Source organism: Periplaneta americana, chromosome 17, assembly GCF_040183065.1.
Source record: "Periplaneta americana isolate PAMFEO1 chromosome 17, P.americana_PAMFEO1_priV1, whole genome shotgun sequence".
Lineage (NCBI taxonomy): Eukaryota > Metazoa > Arthropoda > Insecta > Blattodea > Blattidae > Periplaneta > Periplaneta americana.
Genome location: NC_091133.1, coordinates 110,070,904 through 110,090,186, shown reverse-complemented (window position 1 = coordinate 110,090,186; position 19,283 = coordinate 110,070,904). Strand labels below are relative to the sequence as shown.

The following is a 19,283-nucleotide window of genomic DNA, read 5'->3' as shown; positions in this document are numbered from 1 at the left end:
ACAGGAGCCAGAGCGCCATTTGAAATATGACCAACTAATAATGGTGATCTTATACATCTATCTACATATTAATTAATTAATGGATTAATTAGTTCTTTACATATTTTTAATATAAAGTTGGTACACAATTCCATAGCGATTTGTCATAAGTTTATTAAACACATCAGATACACATAAGAGAGAAATTAGTCATCAACAATATATTCCCCTTCACTATTTACAACTGTCTGGAATAGTTTTTCGATTCCACGCCTGTAGAAATCGCGTAGTTTTGAGTTAAAGAAGTCGTCAAGCCATGTTCGGAGAGCATTTTCATCCCGAAAGGAAGTTCCTTGAAGGTTGTTCGATAGAGAGCGGAAAAGATGAAAATCTGTGGGCGCAAGATCAGGTGAATAAGGTGAGTGCGGAATGACTCCCTAACCATACCTGAATAGGTTTTGTGTCAGGTTATCGGAGTGCGGACGGGCGTTATCGTGGAGTAGCATCACTTCACGCAGTCTTGTTGGTCGTTTTTCGTGGATCGTAACCCGTCACTAGTCATCCACAAGTAGCGGAACTTCTGGGTCTTGTGTAAGTATAGGGGCAGGCGAGATATAGGCCTACAGCGAGACCTTGTGCAACGGAGATAAATCGCCATTTTTCTTCCGGGAATCGAGCCCAGGTTCGCTGGGGTTAAGGATACGCTGCCAGCAGAGTCACAGCGAAAGATAAAGTTTACCAATTTTAAATTGTACTGCGTATATGACATAAGCCAGTTGGCAGCAAGCCTCTTCAATTGCACATTGTACTTCAGGTTGGATTGAGTAACAATACAAAGTGATGCTTCCAAGCTTTCAAAGTCAACTGAAAGTTGCCACAAGAGGCAAGGTACAACGTCTATTCTAGAGTCCTTCGCAAGGACAAACGCTAACCTTGCAATTTTAACTACGTCGTCTTACCCAGACGTAGCATCCACAGTTACAACAGACTGAACGGTACATCTGTTTAATGATGAGGCTTAATTCGCACATATGGAACCAGGTCCATCGAGAAGAACAGCAACAGAATCTTTCACACTGTAAAAGACTGGTACGTAGGCTTTTATACTGGAGTTCCTGATGAAAAACTCAAAAAGTCAAAGTAGAAATAAATTGAGACGGACGAGGACATGGAGATGAAATCGTTTCCTACCATTTAGGTGGATTAGGATATTTCGGCGGATTTTTTTTTTCTCGAATCCTTGATGGTTCTAAATTCAGTCAGTGAGTGGAATATTTGGTTACGATTCTACAAGGTGAATCAAAAGTCTAGAACCATATCTTCCATATGCTTGATTTTCGATTACTATAGGTGTTACCAGTATTTGTAGGACCGAATGCTCTACCAGTGACACATTCGGTTCTAGCCCTCAGCTATCTCAAAAGCCGCCATTTTGGATGCAACTTTGAAATTTTAAATGGAAAGGGGGTCATGTAGATAATCAAAATCATGTGAAATTTTCTGAAAAAAAAAACAATGGTGCAATCTGTTTGAGATATCTCTAATAGTTTTCAAGTTATTTGAAGATAACTGTCATAATAGCACAAACATTAGTTAGTGCATATTATAGATGTATTAATTTGTCAGACAGTATAATATCTGTAATATTGACAATTAATATTTGAGGAGAAAAATTCGCTCCGGCGCCGGGGATCAAACCCGGGTCCTTGGTTCTACGTACCAAGCACTCTGACCACTCAGCTACGCCGAATTAAATCTATAGCACCGGATCGAATTCTCCTCCTCCAATCTTTCAATGCGGAATCCCGGCCAAATAAGCCACTCAGCTGAGTGCGCTCCTAGTATAATGGCAGTTGACATTGGACATATACGTCAACATAATGCCTAACATGGAGTCAGGCCATGAAGGGAAACTTTGATATTTTGTAATATGGTACAGTACTAAGGAGGCTTTGGAAATAATAATATGCGTTACAAGAGCGGTATGTTAAAGTTTTCATGTTCGAGGAAAAGTTTGAAAAAGCGAAACGTAGTTGAGCTTTTTTAATTTCCGAGAATTGAAAAAAAACATACCGCTCGTGTATGGTACATTATTTTGTGCGAAGATCGTTTATTACATACCTGAAAGACGAATTTCTAATTAGTTGCAATGAAATCTCCATCTTGGTCTCTGTTCAATGGCGGAAAATTTGTAAAACAAGAATATCTATCTTCAACATTGTTGCTTTAAAATGTTTTCTGTGTTTACTATACTCCAGCAAGCCGTGATATACGTCTGTCTTTTTTTTCCCTCAGTCCATAAATGCGAACTTAAAACAAACGGTAAGGTTATGTAATGATTTTTTTTCATTTTAATATTTTAACAATATTATTTATATAACATATTGCAGTAATAACATCGGCATCTGGAATCTCGTTGATTTTTTCACGGCTTCCTTAATGTTACTTGCATCACGAATGCAGTAACTTTAGTGGAGTTGTAGAGTTTACTTAATTTTTGCAAATATTTAAAAACAATAAGTAACAGTGCAATTTAGGTGAAATTGCAGTGGTAAGTTTCCAATTTATAATTATTACTATATTGAACGTCTCTAAAAATAATATGTTAAAAGCCTAAAGCAGTAAAATGAATATGTGTCTTAAGCGGTAAGAAGAGGGAAATTGTTATGTGTGTTAGGTTGGGAATACTGAATGTGGAATTTTAGATTTACCGCGGATTCGTTTTGTGCGGAAACCAAGCAAATACGCACGATCTCGCACAATAGTATTTTACGATACAAGGTTAGGAAGTGCTTTTTATAAAACCTAGGAAAGGTTTGAAAAAGAACAGAGCGAGTTTTTCAATTTCCGAGATTTTGTAATGCATTTCACAAACGTGTATTGTACAGAATTTTTGCACGATAGTATATTTTGAAAATAATATTTTTTGAAAATCTTAATATACAGTACGTACATTACATAACGAACAGCTGACTGATGTTAGCAGTCTCGCCAACATACAAACTTCATCATCCGCTTCAATGTGAAGGCACTAATAGGCTAATATTTCGTGTTCAATTGGAATAATTTTTATTTCTTTTTGTTAGGTGAAGTTTGAATTGTTTAAATAAAATTAGCCTAACCATCTCAATTTGCATCGGCGGATGTAGCCAAGCACGACCGATGGTTGTATTTTGTAGTAACTTCTTTGTCACTGCTTATTTCGCTCATGTAACCAATGCATCCATGCAGTGTGAAAATCTATTTAGTTTTAACCAATCAAAGCCACTATCAACTGCAATCTTGTCGCACTTGATGCGCATTTGTTTAATGTCTTGTCGTTCCTGATGTTCAGATGTTAAACATATTTTCACTGCTTCCTTAACAATACAGTGGGTCATGATATTGCGTGATGGCCGTGCTAGTAAATGTAAGTTTTAAATGTATTAATTTATAATATAATCTGTTTTTCTTTGTTGTAAATTATTTAATAATATATTAGCGAAATTCAAATATCACAAGAGTTCTCATCTTGTTGATTTACGACAACTCTTCCTTGTAACCTATGATAATTTCTTATATTCTGTTCTTACATTCTTACATACAGTAGCGTGCAAATTAATCCGAACAACGTAATTACTTATGCAAAAACACTCAAACGGGATAAAAAAAGGATCTAAGACATACCTCAGTAATCTATGTGGCCTCCCTTGTTCCTAATAACAGCTCTGAGACGATTTGGCATGGATTCCACTAATTTCCTACAAATATTCTTCATTTCTTCATCGCGAAACCATACACCAATGAGGGCAGAAATCATCTTCTCCTTTGTAGAGCAATCCATTTTTTGCATTCTTCTTTTGCAAATTGACCATAAGTTCTCAATGGGGTTGATGTCGGGTGAGTTGCCTGGCCAGGGGAGTACCTGAATATTCTTCTTGTTGAAGAATTCTGTAGTTTTTCGAGACGTATGGCATGGTGCCAGGTCTTGTTGGAACACACCTCTGCCATTCGGAAATGATTTTTGCAGCTGGGGTACGATTCTAGTTTCCAATAAGTGAATATATTTGTCAGAATTCATCATTCCCTTGATAGGTATTAATGCTCCAGGCCCTTCATGTGTAAAACAACCCCAAAACATTACTTTAGGGGGGTATTTGGGTGCTTGTTGGAGATGAGCTGCATTTCTCTCAGCTAAAGGTCCCGGGTTCAATACCCATCCCTGGAATAATTTTTTCCTTGAAATTATTCAAGTCAGCTTTACAGGGAGCTATACCAGAAAGCCAGATTTATATCGTCGTCTGAATACAAGAACTAGGTAACTTGATTTTTCATATTTTGTGACATTGCCTATTTACTTATTTATTGCACTAAGGAATATGTCTCGTTTTCTTTTACCTATTGTTATATTGAAAAATAGATGTCGCTGGTATCGTTTGATCAGTTACCTAGGTCCTGGATTACATTTTGTGCGATTTTTGCTATGCTATAAAAGAGGTAACTAAAAAACGCAAATTTCGAGTTACCTAGTTCTTGCATTCAGGCGACGATATAATACACGTTCGTTAAAAGAAACCCACAAATTTAAGTCGCACAATAAGTGTGCACTCAATGCTGGGCTCTAACGTTCTGTCAACCCACTTGAGGTACATAAGTGAAATAATTGAGCCGGGTCTGGACAGTTCCTGTTCCAATTTACGCTAAACTGGAGAATTCCCACTGTATGTAGGACCTATACATAATCATGTAGGTTGTGTTGTAAAATTAGGTGTTTTATTTTATGTTTTATTATTATTGTGTTAAATTGTATTGTGTATTCTTATTGTATTGTGTATAAAATTGTATATGTGTTGTAAATTTTATTATGTATTGTAAATTTTATTGTGTATTGCTTATCATTTTAACTGTGTATTGTTAATATTGTATATACCACTGCCACCGGGTGCTTGCCCACTTGCAGTGTAAATAAATACATACATACATACATCTTTGAACCGTGCCGTTACGTTTAGCACCAAATTTAAGTAAATACACAATATTGCCAACATAAGAACACGACGTTGGTGTGTGGCGTCGTTTGAGGGAGAAATTTGTTTCTTTTCTCTCTCTACCTCCTTCGTTCTGAACATTACTGAGAGATAGCACCACTGTTAGCTACAAGATATATTTGCTCAAATATATTGAAATAGATTACGTGACCTATTACGTGACTTAGATGAGAGTCTCGAGACAAAACAGTTTTGCTATATTTCTTTTTTTATTAATGTTAAGCACAGGAACGCCATTTCGTAATTTTATTTAAGAAACAAGCCAAACAAATTATCTTTGCATCAAAAACGGATGCTACCTGGACCAAATTATCGTATTTTATAATTGTTTGAATGCAACAGAAGCCAGAAGTCTTGCACTTGAGTAATGCAGTGAATTATTTAAGAACATAGTCGCGAATTTTAGTACCACCATTTCGATTGTGTTTCGTTTGGCACGGCTCGGTACGGCCTGGTGACTAGTGGCTAGCGATTAACGTCGACTATCGACATTGCTCTGCCGTGGGTATTATCCAGTTGTTCCATGGGACATAATCATACCGTATTCTCTAGCTCTCTTATACAGTTCATGTTCTGATTTCTCACCACTGCTTTCGCGATTTGAAATTATCATTTGATCATACGGACAGATAAGTTTTAATATGAAGTACTGTCCGTTGAAATCATATGAATAAAATTTAAGTTCCCTGTCTTTGAATGACTAATTTTTCGTTATATGTACGTATATACAAATAATTTCCCTTGCGCGAGTTTCAGAATTTAAATACTAGACAATAAAGTTAAATTTAACGACAGAAATGTAGAGGACGAAATATCTAAAAGCTGACTTACGAAGAGCATAAAACGTATAATGAAACGTGTTATCTTTATGGAGCAATGAAGTACGTGTTATCTAAGCAGCAATAAGACTCATATTTCCTGTTTCGCACTCAAAAGATTTCGTCTTGTAACTGGACAACCTGGTTATTATTCCTTCTAGTCCCGGAGTTTAGAATAAGATTATAAAACTTCTTTTCTCTTTAACACGTCTCATGTTCCATCCCAGTCACTATCCTTTATAAAATGAAAACACTTATTGGTATTGAGTTGTGTCCACAGATCTGATGATTGACTGAAGACGTCACAAATTATTCATCTTGAATTGCACTCATGAACTTGGTACAATGGACCCTTGGTAAATCACACACAGATGTTCTAGCCACTTGATTTTGTTTGATCTGTATCTACAAGGTCTCTCGTAATTTGCTCGGTATTTTGTCCACTTTATTAAGCCCTATTGGACTTGGAAATAACTTAATTTACTCTTCATCAGTAACAAATGGTTCAAATGCTGATGGTGATAATAAATATTTTAGTGTGTCGTAAAATTGAGGGCATGGCAGTTACCAAAGACAGTGAACTTAGTACACCTAACCTTTCAAACGAAGTCTGGAGTCTTGTGGCGGAAAAAGATTAATAATTGCAGCTGAAAGGTCGTGCACATCCGACTACTCGAAGTGAATGGAGTGAGTTATCGTCAGACACGTGCTATGTCTAGGCTCGCCTGTCAGAAGTGTGACAGAATTCAAAGGGCACATGTCTATGTTACCTCTCCTTATCACCGTGTGATTTCCAAGTTTATAAGAAGTATCGACAGAGCCTATTATTACATATTCTCGTCCAGTTCGGTACGAGAGACTCACCGCTCCTTGCGCTTAGAAGTAGTCACTGTCATCTTTTACCGACATGTTTTTACTTATTCTCGATGTCTATTGGTGCATTTAATATTTTATACATTTAGTTTTTCATTCAAATTTGTCTTTAGAGAGATTCCAACATCTTTTATTTTGACTTCAAATATTTAATTTCTTCTTCTTCTTCTTCAACTTCAGGGTATAGGCCTTAAGGCCTGTTCCGACTTCACAGGATGATGTCATCTATCCAGCGGGTTCTAGGTCTTCCAACGCTTCTTCTACCAGTAGGTTTGTAATTGAGAAGGATTTTAGGAAGTCTATAATATTCCATACGTTGGATGTGTTCGTACCAGTTTTGTTTTTGTGCTTGTACCCGCTCATAAAGATTATATATCTGTAATCTATTGCGTATATCTTCACTTTTTTGTTTATCTAATAATGTGAGGCCTGCAACACTTCGAAGAAATTTCATTTCGCTGCTTTCTAATTTTCTCTTGTTATTTCTGGTTAGTGTCCAATTTTTGCAGCCATAGGTGAGTAATGGGACTGCAATTGTTTTATAAAATTTTAGTTGTGTTTCAGGTAACGTTTTATTTTTTAGTGTTCTTATAATTGTTCCAAGCATTCTTTGAAATATATTTATTTTTATATCCACATCTTGTTCTTTTAATTTCTAATATTAATTAATTAATAGCCTATCTGAGAGGTTGTAATCTTTTGTCTTGTCGGTTACTGTGACTTGATCGCAATACACCAGCGTTTTATTAGATCTTAGCATTGTATTTGTATTATAACATAGGTCAGAGTTGGCACTGAAAATGCATTTTAGGGCCAGCTGTAGATGTATCATTTTGGCAACTCTTTATGTCTAAATAAAAAAGCATTGTTACCGAGTGTCCACATCAGCTGTAATGTGCTCAAGAGGACTACAGTAAAATAGATTTTCCGAATATAGTATGTAGACCTTTTATTCTTAATTTAATATTATTTGTTTGTTTTAGATACATGTCCGCACGAATTTATATTGAGTCGTAATTATAAATCTTTGAGTTTAGGATTATTATTATTATTATCATTATTATTATGATTTTATTACTTATTTTATCGTCAAAAGACGTCTGGAAATGTCACACATCGCTGTCAGATATTAAGATTTGCTCTTGTTTCAACAATGTGACAGCATCCAACATTGTAGCTTCCTGAAGAACTGGTAATATGTGACGTACTACCAACTATGGAATGTTTCTTATTATAGAGATGATTGATTATTTGTTACAGTTTCCATATCCCGTAATTCTTGAGCTTGTCGACTTTGATGACATATGGCTTTACATCATAATTGCTATATTTATTTAAATATATTTATTGACTTCATATATGATTGTTTATGCGGATGACGTTAATATGTTAGGCGAAAACCCAAAAACTATTAGGGAAAACACGGGAAATTTACTTAAAAGCAAGTCATGATATAACTTAGGTTTGGAAGTAAATCCCGAACAAACAAAGTATATGGTTATTTCTCGTTCTTTTGACTAGAACATAGTACGAAATGGAAATATAAAAATTCGAAATTTATACTTTGAAAAGATGGAAAAATTCAAATACTCTGGAGCAACAGTAACAGATACAAATGACACTCGAAACGAAATTAAACGCAGAATAAATAGGGGAAATACCTGATATTATTCGGTTGACAAGCTTTTGTCATCCAGTCTGCTTAAAAAAAATTAAAAGTTAGAATTTATAAAACAGTTATACCGGTTATTCTGTATGGTTGTGAAACTTGGACTCTCACTTTGAGAGAGGAACAGAGGTTTAAGTTGTTCGAGAATAAGGTGCTTAGGAAAATATTTGGGGCTAAGAGGGGTGAATGAAGTTATACAACGCAGAACTACAAGCATTGTATTTTTCACCTGACATAATTAGGAACATTAAATCCAGACGTTTGAGATGGGCAGGGTATGTAGCACGTATGGGCGAATCCAGAAATGCATATAGATTGTTAGTTGGAAGATCTGAGGGAAAATATCTTTGGGAGGCCGATGCGGAGACGTTGAATTTTAATATTGCAGACAATTTGTACCATGATACGATCCACAGTAAAACTTATTTCGACACAATCGACTAAATTAAGGGTATGGATCGGAAAAAATAACGGAAATGCCATTGAAAATTGTAAATTTTATTTTTAACTCTAAAAAATAAAATGTTTCATTTTCTAAATCTGTGCTTATTTCGTTTGGTCCTATGATAATGTAAAGCCCCTCAGGACCAATTTAAAGTAACAACGCGTGCTTGAAGCTGCAGCCCTTTAGCTGTCATTCTGAGAGATTTTGTTCTTCATTCTAACTAATTTTACTTTTCATTCAGTTTATATTTCGCGTTGTTATGTAGGAGAAAAATGTGTGTGGCAGAAATGTATAGGGAGGAAGGATATCGATAGTATGTATTATATACATACTCAGTGAAATTTTACACAGAAGTCCACAGAAGCATGTGAAGTAAACTGACATATGTGTTTTCTTCTGCTATTGAATGTATTCAAATCACCATGTGCTGAGGATCTGATGAGTTTTAAGAAATTGAAAAAGTTATTACCTCAAAGGGTAAATATTGTTTTTGAAAAAATAATTTGAAAAATATGAAAAGAATGTGTCATATTTTACATACATAGTATATCAGGAATAAATTAAATATAAATTTAAAGAAATATTATGTACTGTAAACTTTGAAAATTGGGACAATTATAATTCAGTATTAAAATAAAAACAACAAAATTAATTATAAGTAAACAATAGCCTTACTAAAATTATTAGGAATTCACTCATCCGATAGGCCTACCTAAATATAAAAATATTCTGACTGTGGTTATTATTGGAAAAGGCACACAGCAAGTGTCTTGTCTATAATCTGTCTTTGCTTTCTTCTTTACGGCACATAGCAAGTGTCTTCTCTATAATCTGTCTTTGCTTTCTTCTTTACGGCACACTGCAAGTTCTTCTCTATAATATATCTTTGCTTTCTTCTTTACGACACATTGCAAGTGTCTACTCTATAATCTATCTTTGCTTTCTTCTTTACGGCACATAGCAAGTGTCATCTCTATAATCTATCTTTGCTTTCTTCTTTACGGCACATAGCAAGTGTCATCTCTATAATCTATCTTTGCTTTCTTCTTTACGGCACACTGCAAGTGTCATCTCTATAATCTATCTTTGCTTTCTTCTTTACGGCATACTGCAAGTGTCTTCTCTATAATATATCTTTGATTTCTTCTTTACGGCACACTGCAAGTTTCTTCTCTATAATCTATCTTTGCTTTCTTCTTTACGGCACACTGCAAGTGTCTTCTCTATAATCTGTCTTTGCTTTCTTCTTTACGGCACACTGCAAGTTCTTTATAATCTATCTTTGCTTTCTTCTTTACGGCACACTGCAAGTGTCTTCTCTATAATCTATCTTTGCTTTCTTCTTTACGGCACACTGCAAGTGTCTTCTCTATAATCTATCTTTGCTTTCTTCTTTACGGCACACTGCAAGTGTCTTCTCTATAATCTATCTTTGCTTTCTTCTTTACGGCACACTATAATCTATCTTTGCTTTCTTCTTTACCTAAGAAAAAATATAGTAGTAGTAGTGGTAATAATATTACTATAACGGGACCACTGGGACCTGCCCTTGTCCTGGGATAGTCATGCTTCTTCATTCGGTTGCAGTGCAGCTCCGTCATGAAGGTGACTGACGTGGACACGCCCATCGCGCTCAAGCTGCTCACCGCCGGCACCGCTGCCTGTGTGGCGGACTTCGCATCCTTCCCGCTCGACACTGCTAAAGTCAGACTACAAGTAAGTTATAATAAACACTTTTAATACTCATTTTGAGCTTGTAAATTAAAATAAAGTACTGTGATTTCTTAACGCCGTTCTTCGTTGTGATAACCTGCAACGTGCACAGATTCAATTATTTCCGAAATGGAGATGACAATTTTTTTTCTCCGATGGAGTAATATCTGTGTAAGAGTGCAGTGGATGGAAAACAATTTTTTGGTATTTACTTATTTAATTTCTTTAGATATGCCTGTTCCTTCTTAGAAGAAAATCATTGGTTTCTCTGCATTTAATATTCAGTTGCCGTTCATTTCGTCGCACTTTGCCTTTAGGATATAGGTTTCATTTCGTCGCACTTTACTCTTAGGATATAGGTTTCATTTCGTCGCACTTTACTCTAAGGATATAGGTTTCATTTCGTCGCACTTTACTCTTAGGATATAGGTTTCATTTCGTCGCACTTTACTCTAAGGATATAGGTTTCATTTCGTCGCACTTTACTCTTAGGATATAGGTTTCATTTCGTCGCACTTTACTCTTAGGATATAGGTTTCATTTCGTCGCACTTTACTCTTAGGATATAGGTTTCATTTCGTCGCACTTTACTCTTAGGATATAGGTTTCATTTCGTTGCACTTTACTCTTAGGATATAGGTTTCATTTCGTAGCACTTAACTTTTAGGATATAGATTTTATTTCGTTGCACTTTACTCTTAGGATATAGGTTTCATTTCGTCGCACTTTACTCTTAGGATATAGGTTTCATTTCGTCGCACTTTACTCTTAGGATATAGGTTTCATTTCGTCGCACTTTACTCTTAGGATATAGGTTTCATTTCGTTGCACTTTACTCTTAGGATATAGGTTTCATTTCGTAGCACTTAACTTTTAGGATATAGATTTTATTTCGTTGCACTTTACTCTTAGGAAATAGGTTTCATTTCGTCGCGCTTTACTCTAAGGATATAGGTTTCATTTCGTCGCACTTTACTCTTAGGATATAGGTTTCATTTCGTCGCACTTTACTCTTAGGATATAGGTTTCATTTCGTTGCACTTTACTCTTAGGATATAGGTTTCATTTCGTAGCACTTAACTTTTAGGATATAGATTTTATTTCGTTGCACTTTACTCTTAGGATATAGGTTTCATTTCGTCGCACTTTACTCTAAGGATATAGGTTTCATTTCGTTGTACTTTACTCTTAGGATATAGGTTTCATTTCGTAGCACTTAACTTTTAGGATATAGATTTTATTTCGTTGCACTTTACTCTTAGGATATAGGTTTCACTTCGTCGCACTTTACTCTAAGGATATAGGTTTCATTTCGTTGCACTTTACTCTTAGGATATAGGTTTCATTTCGTTGCACTTTACTCTTAGGATATAGGTTTCATTTCGTCACACTTTACCCCTAAAACATGGATTTCACTTTGCCGCACGTTACCCTTCGGACATAGGTTTCATTTCGTCGCACTTTACCATTAGAACATAGGCTTCGTGTCGTCGCACTTTACCTTTAGGGTATAGAGTTCATATCATCGCACTTTTTCATTTAATGCAGGCAAGTTGAGAATTCAACATGCTTGGTTTGGCAACGCTGTAATGTGTACGCTACCATTGACTGTCTTTTAGGAAACAGCACTACATAACTAAGGGCCGTATTCATAGACATTTTTAGCGCGGGCTTTCGGTGGATGATCAGGGTTTTTCGTATTCATAAACCAGTGTTAGCGATAGGATATGATTTGAATTCTGTACTAGTAACCAGTGGATAGCCGGGGCTAGCTTAGTACGCTCGTAGCGCGTGCTGCGAAATGTCTATGAATACGGCCCTAAAAGTTCAATGGATAAGATCTGGGGAACGAGCAGGCCATGGTACAGGACCTTCCCGACCAATCCATCGAAGATTAAATATCCATGTTATATGTAGTCTGACTCTGTTATGGAAATGGGCTCGTGGTCAGTCATGCATAAATCAAATTTGTAGTCGTTGATGGTATGTTACTTTCACCAGCAAGTTGATTTGCTAAGAACGACGATATCAGTTAATCTACAGGGTATAATGTGTGATAATATTAATCCGTCACCAAAACACAAACTTTAAAGTACGTTTTTCGTAAAAAAACTATTAATTTTATGACTCATGTTCATTGTTTTTTTATTGTTGTGTTGCGTACTACCACCCCTCAAAATATTAGACCCTTTTTAACACCTTGTATATAGTATATAAGGGCCTATTATAAATTAACTACCTGATTATTTTAAAATAACATTAACAATTCGTCATTATTATATAAATATTATAATATGAACATAAGTCAAGTTTATATAAGATATAAATAATATGAAATTGTTACCCTTATAGTATAGAGTTCATATCATCGGAATTTTTCATTTAATGCAGGCAAGTTGGCAACGCTGTAATGTGTACGCTACCATTGACTATCTTTTAGGAAACAACACTACATAACTAAAAGTCCAATGGATAAGATCTGGGGAACGAGCAGGCCATGGTATAGGACCTTCCCGACCAATCCATCGAAGATTAAAGATCCATGTTTGTGTCGTCTGACTCTGTTATGGAAATGGGCTGGTGGTCAGTCATGCATAAATCACATTTGTAGTCGTTGATGGTATGGCACTTCCACCAGCAAGTTGATTTGCTAAGAACGACGATATCAGTTAATCTACAGGGTATAATGTGTGATAATATTAATCCGTCACCAAAACACGAATTTTAAAGTACGTTTTTCGTAAAAAAACGATTAATTTTATGACTCATGTTTATTGTTTTTTTATTGTTGTGTTGCGTACTACCACCCCTCAAAATATTAGACCCTTTTAAACACGTTGTATATAGTATATAAGGACCTATTATAAATTAACTACCTACTTATTTTAAAATAACATTAACAATTCGTCATTATTATATAAATATTATAATATGAACATAATTCAAGTTTGTATAAGATATAAATAATATGAAATTGGTACGTATTATATGACAGTATCATCGCTCGTATTTCATGTCTAATTCTGTGTGTATCGTGGGACTCTCCTCCACATTTGTTCTTATTTTCTCCCTCGTCCGGGCTGTATCGATTCTAGTAGCTGCGTGCCCTCGGCCGAAGGTAGTCTGTCCTCTGCTCACATCTATAGCTGAGAGCACTTCCACTTCGTAAACGTCGTATTAACGGCTCTTAATTTTTTAAGTTTTTTTTTCTAAAAATAGATATCCATCAACTTTAATCAATAAAAGAAAAACGACCGCGTGTTTGTCGATTGTTTAGTCCATGAATAAAATACTTCTGAAGACAGCTATTTGCATACCTTTTGAACCAGCCATTGCAAAGAGTACCTTTAAGAAAGTAAATAAGCAAACTTCCTATCACTACGGGCAAAACCTCGATATTGTAGCCTATATAGAGATTAAAAATAAGTTTTGCAGCCATAAAGTTTGAAGATCACAGCTAAGGACAATGTTTATCATAGTGTTTGTATTGAATACAATACTACAATTGAACCAATTATTTTTGAAAGGTCACATGTCCACTTTTGTCAATTTTAAAAGAAAAGCGTCCACACCTGTGGAGTAACGGTCAGCGCGTCTGGCTGCGAAACCAGGTGGCCCGGGTTCGAATCCCGGTTGGGGCAAGTTACCTGGTTGAGGTTTTTTCCGGGGTTTTCTCTCAACCCAATACGAGCAAATGCTGGGTAACTTTCGGTGCTGGACCCCGGACTCATTTCACCGGCATTATCACCTTCATTTCATTCAGACGCTAAATAACGTAGATGTTGATACAGCGTCGTAAAATAACCCAATAAAATAAAAAAAAAATTAAAAGAAAAGCAAAAATTGTTTATTTTGCTAATGGTACTTTGTAGTGTAATCAGCTATTTTTTATTCGACGACGAAGTTGTGTAGTTATATTTACATGCATAAACTAATGGTAACATCACTAAAACTTAACAGTAAAAAATAATATTTATGATGGACTTGTGCCCTTTTAATAATAAAGAGTACGTGAAGCATAATGAAATTATTTTCTATGTTCTTAATGTGTTTTAACTATTACTGACTAACAAATACTTAAGAATTTCTGTTAAGAACATTATTTTGCTAAGACAATACCTCTTATTTCTGAAATAAAGCAATTTAAAAGCATTACAGCTTTCAAGTTTCTTCATTAAACACTTCCTCTGACGTTTTCAGTCATCTTTGTTTTTTCTTCTATCGGCTACTGGAGAATTTCTTCATAAAATTTAAGATATTCAGGAAGTACATACTGCATACTTTTACTGACATCTTCAACTTTCTTCTTACTGGTTAGGTTTCACTCTTAGAGTATTAAGTAAGCTGATTCGGACTATATTATAAAACACTTGAAGATGTGTGAAAAGTGCTGAAATATGACAGCACGTTATGGCTTATAAGGAAACGGAAATAAAAGCAGGAACGATGGTCAATTGTTTATGATATCCTACGCTCGTTTACTCCCACCTGCTCAACGAACTCCAGGGACTAGCCTGACCCCACTTTAGCCATAAAGTGCATTGAAATCCCTTAACATATAAGTTACGTTACTATGTTAAACATCTTGTACCCTAACAAACCAAATGAAATTTACGATCGATGAACGGAAAGTTTCGTGAGGTCAGTTATTTACGTTTGTTCTCGGAAGGCTCCGTTGTAATTCAGCAATATTAAATTCTCATTTTCAAAAGCATGGTCACATGACTTGTATAGGGAATTGGTCCCAGGACAGAGTTCGATTACATGAGTCACGTTTCAGTCACGGTGGAGACTATTGACCCGAGCCACTTCAGTAATCTTAAATTATTCAATTGTTATTGCTTTCAACTTGCTGTAAACCTCAAAATGTTTATGTGCGTGACTGAATGACTGACAGTCCAGAAAGATTACTTTAGCTTTACTTTTTGTTTGTGGTTGGTAATAGTTCGTGAGGATTGTGTGGAAAGTGGGAGAGACAAGGAAGAATGTAGACAGAGTCATGTAGAAGACATAAATTATTCAATTGTATTCAAATCAATGCATTACGAATCGAAGAATACGACCATATATTACTATCCGTGAAATTCAAAACAATGTATAAATACAAAATGTTTTATACATATATTAAGTCTCGCCATCCTCATTAAATAATCAACACTACTAATTTATGTTTGTAGTCAACATGTAGATACCTATTAATTTGAGTAAAATTCGTTCCGACACCGGGAATCGAACCCGGGAATTCTATGCTTCACGCTGAGCGCTTTTTTCAACTGAGCTATGCTGGGATACGATCCATGGCGCCGGCCGAACTCTCCTCATTGTATCGTCAATGTTTTAGTGATCATGTTGCCAAGGATTAGAGCCACATAGTAGAGAGGGTTATAAAAAGTAAACGTTAAGGGGAGGCAGAGGTGAATATTTCAAAATCCACAAAATTTATCCGATTTGTTTGAAATTGGTCATGGATACTAAGTATGTTATTAGTAATGGACATACCAAGTTTCAACTTTCTAAGTGCAATAGTTCTGTAAATATTAATAATTTTATAAAACTTTATATCGTTTGATATAAAATGCTCCATGCACCATATTGTAAGAAATTTTCAATATTTCTTTTTATTTTTATGTTCAGAGAAGGTGTATAAATAATGATAAGTATTAGTTTATTATGGGAATAATATAGTAATAAGTTATCTTGGTTTTAATTTCATACTTTTAAGGGCACAAAATAAAAAACTAATATCGGAATATGAAAATAAAGATAATAAAATGGAAAAAAACAAATTTTCATTTTTTCTTCAGTTTTGTTCGAAAATTTCACCTCTGCCTCCCCTTAATACCTACTAAAGGATGCACTGGAAGAAATGGTGAACGGGTGAAGAGTTCAGGGCAGAAGGTATAATAATGATAATAATAATAATAATAATAATAATAATAATAATAATAACAACAACAATTTTTATTTATTTATACGGGCAGAGTTAAGGCCATAGGACCTTCTCTTACATTCTACCAGATCACAAAGTATACAAGCAGTGAATTTTAACAATAAGTTAAAAAACGAAATATTAACATATTACACAAAATAATAGCATAACAAAAAGCGACACTAAACAATATGAAAATAATACCATAATAGCAAAAGAAAGTAAAATACAGATCTAAAGATTGTAATGTAAGAAAAGCAACTCAGTATAAATAAATAAATAAATAAATAAATAAATAAATAAATAAATAAATGAATGAATGAATGAATGAATGAATGAATGAATGAATGAATGAATGAATGAATAAATAAATGAATGAATGAATGAATAAATAAATAACTAAATAAATAAATGAATGAATGAATGAATAAATAAGTAAATAAATAAATAAATAAAGTTTATTTAACGACGCTCGCAACTGCAGAGGTTATATCAGCGTCATCGGTGTGCCGGAATTTTGTCCCACGGGAGTTCTTTTACATACCACTAAATCTACTGACATGAGGCTGTTGCATTTAATATACTTAAATGTCATCGGCCTGAGCTGGGATCAAACCCACCATCTCGAGCATAGAAGGCCAGCGCTACATCAAATACGCTACTGAGGCCGACTGGTACAAATAGGTAACAGGGAAAACAAGAAAGAAAACTACAAATGGATGCGTGTAATAAAGTAATAAAAAAGGAAAAATACGAAATTGAAATAAAATCCAAAATAAAAAGGCTATGATAATAAATTTATCTGGCGATCAAGAGAACACAAAAAAAGGAAGAAAAAGATATACACATTTTTTTTACAGAACTATCGCAGAGGAATGGGCTTATAATCGAAGGCAATCTGAATTGAAAAAGTGCAATTAGTTTATTTTGAAACTAGCCGTACCATGCGCTCCGCTGCACCCGTTAGAAATAAATATAAAGTAATTACATAATTAAAATAGGACATTTGATCCAGGGAACATTCGTGTTTGATAGAAGAATAAATCGTTTAATATGTTACTTAATTTAAATTGCATCTAAATAATTAAAATGCGATCATTTTGGTCCAGAGACCACTCATTGGTGCAATGACAATTCCTTTAACATGTTTCTAATTTTTATTACATGCAACCATAGTTTAATGAACATTGACATCATTTAGATTTAATGTGTATACTTTATTTTACTTCTTGTAGGTTTCCATTGAATTATGGTAATAACTTCATTTTAACCCTTGTTTTCTACGTATTCAGTAAATAGCGCTTGGCCCACTATGGTTCTGAACCCTTCAAATAACTTAAATTATATTATATAATATTACATTACATTATAAATTATATTATATTATATTATATTATATCAGAAGTTACTGTAATAACATTATAGCATTATGTCCATCTGGAGAAACTACACTTTCCAATGGTGAAACAATAATTAATTATACAAATCGGTTAATTTAGCTTCCGATATTACTTCATACAAACACAGAAACATTCTCTGTAGGCTATCTTTCACGGATTTCGATTCTTGCTGTTCAAGGCCCCTTATAGACGAAGTCATTTGTTTTTTAATTCATTACACGGCCTTAGATGGCAGTTATTTTAAATTTTAAACACATTTATGTCATTAAATATCAATCCTATCAAAATGTTTCAAGGAATAAACCTTATCGCAAATTATTTTTAAAGAAACGTTTGTTATGTAACATTTTTCACAAAAATAAATAATAAACGAGATATTTCGATTTATTTAATTCAGGCCCCCTTATAACCTCTCTTTTAAATAATGCATTTTGAATGCCATAATAGCCTAAAGTCTAAGTTACAACGAACTTAATTTCTATTCCAATTTTCATCGAAATCGGTTCAGCCATTATCGCGTGAAAAGGTAACAAACATACAGAGAGACAGACAGACAGACAGACAGACAGATATACAAACAAAAATTTCAAAAAAGCGATTTTCGGTTTCAGGGTGGTTAATTATATATGTTAAGTCCAATTATTTTTGGAAAATCGAAAATTATCAGAAAAATTTCGGCTACAGATTTATTATTAGTATAGATTAGATAATGTCCACAGCCTCACACATGCTGTGGTAGAGAGTTCCAGAGATGAGCTGCAGAGACGGTGAAAGATATCAGATGGTAGAGAACATTAAGATATGTGGATAATATGCGGGGACAAGGAGGAAGGCAGAAAATAGGAAAGTTTTGGGAATGTTGGGTTTGCAGTGAAAGACCTGCCCTTGGACAGAATACTCTAATGCATGAATGACCGAGAAACACGTTGGTTTTTGGTCGTACCCTCCTAGTTTTTGTCACTAAATTACCCAGAACCTTGACAATACATTTCACTCGCATGCTCATTGGGATGCCTACCTCAAAGGGAGAATTTGCAAGTGTGTAGTTCATAACTCTTTAGAACTGCGCAAGACTGCACTGGCGACATTCCAACATTAGGCGTTTTATAGTCGTTATTTTTATACATAAAAATTTCATAATTAAGGTCATACTTAAATATTTAATACTTCCATAAAGAGAAACGAAGGGCTTGGGATCAGACAGTCCTACGCCACATTTTGGCAGAAATTGAGTTTTTACCATCTATAAAGTCCTATGCCTTCTAGTTACTGTATGTTCCAATAGTGTTACGTTTTGACAACAAAGTGCATAGCAATACAGTTTTGTTTGTTTTAGATTCCTGTGGTAGGTTGATAACTTTTTGATTTATATAATCCTATGCCACTTGGACTTAAGATGGCGGGAAATGAGTGTCATCTTTTGACAACAG

At 34.7% G+C, this 19,283-nt stretch overlaps 1 protein-coding gene across 3 annotated transcripts in view; it reads left to right on the top strand.

The window, feature by feature from the left end:
* The window catches only part of LOC138692708 (dicarboxylate carrier UCP2-like), a 122,655-nt gene that overhangs the window by 67,141 nt on the left and 36,231 nt on the right, over positions 1–19,283 (top strand). Inside the window, exons 1-2 of one of the 3 annotated variants that reach the window (XM_069815865.1) lie at positions 6,692–7,633; positions 10,399–10,527. In XM_069815865.1, the coding sequence (XP_069671966.1) occupies positions 10,411–10,527 (117 nt within the window). In that variant the 5' untranslated portion in view covers positions 6,692–7,633; positions 10,399–10,410. Of the gene's footprint in view, positions 1–6,691; positions 7,634–10,398; positions 10,528–19,283 lie in introns of those variants that run through there. The other 2 variants (XM_069815864.1, XM_069815863.1) reach the window with 2 other exon arrangements.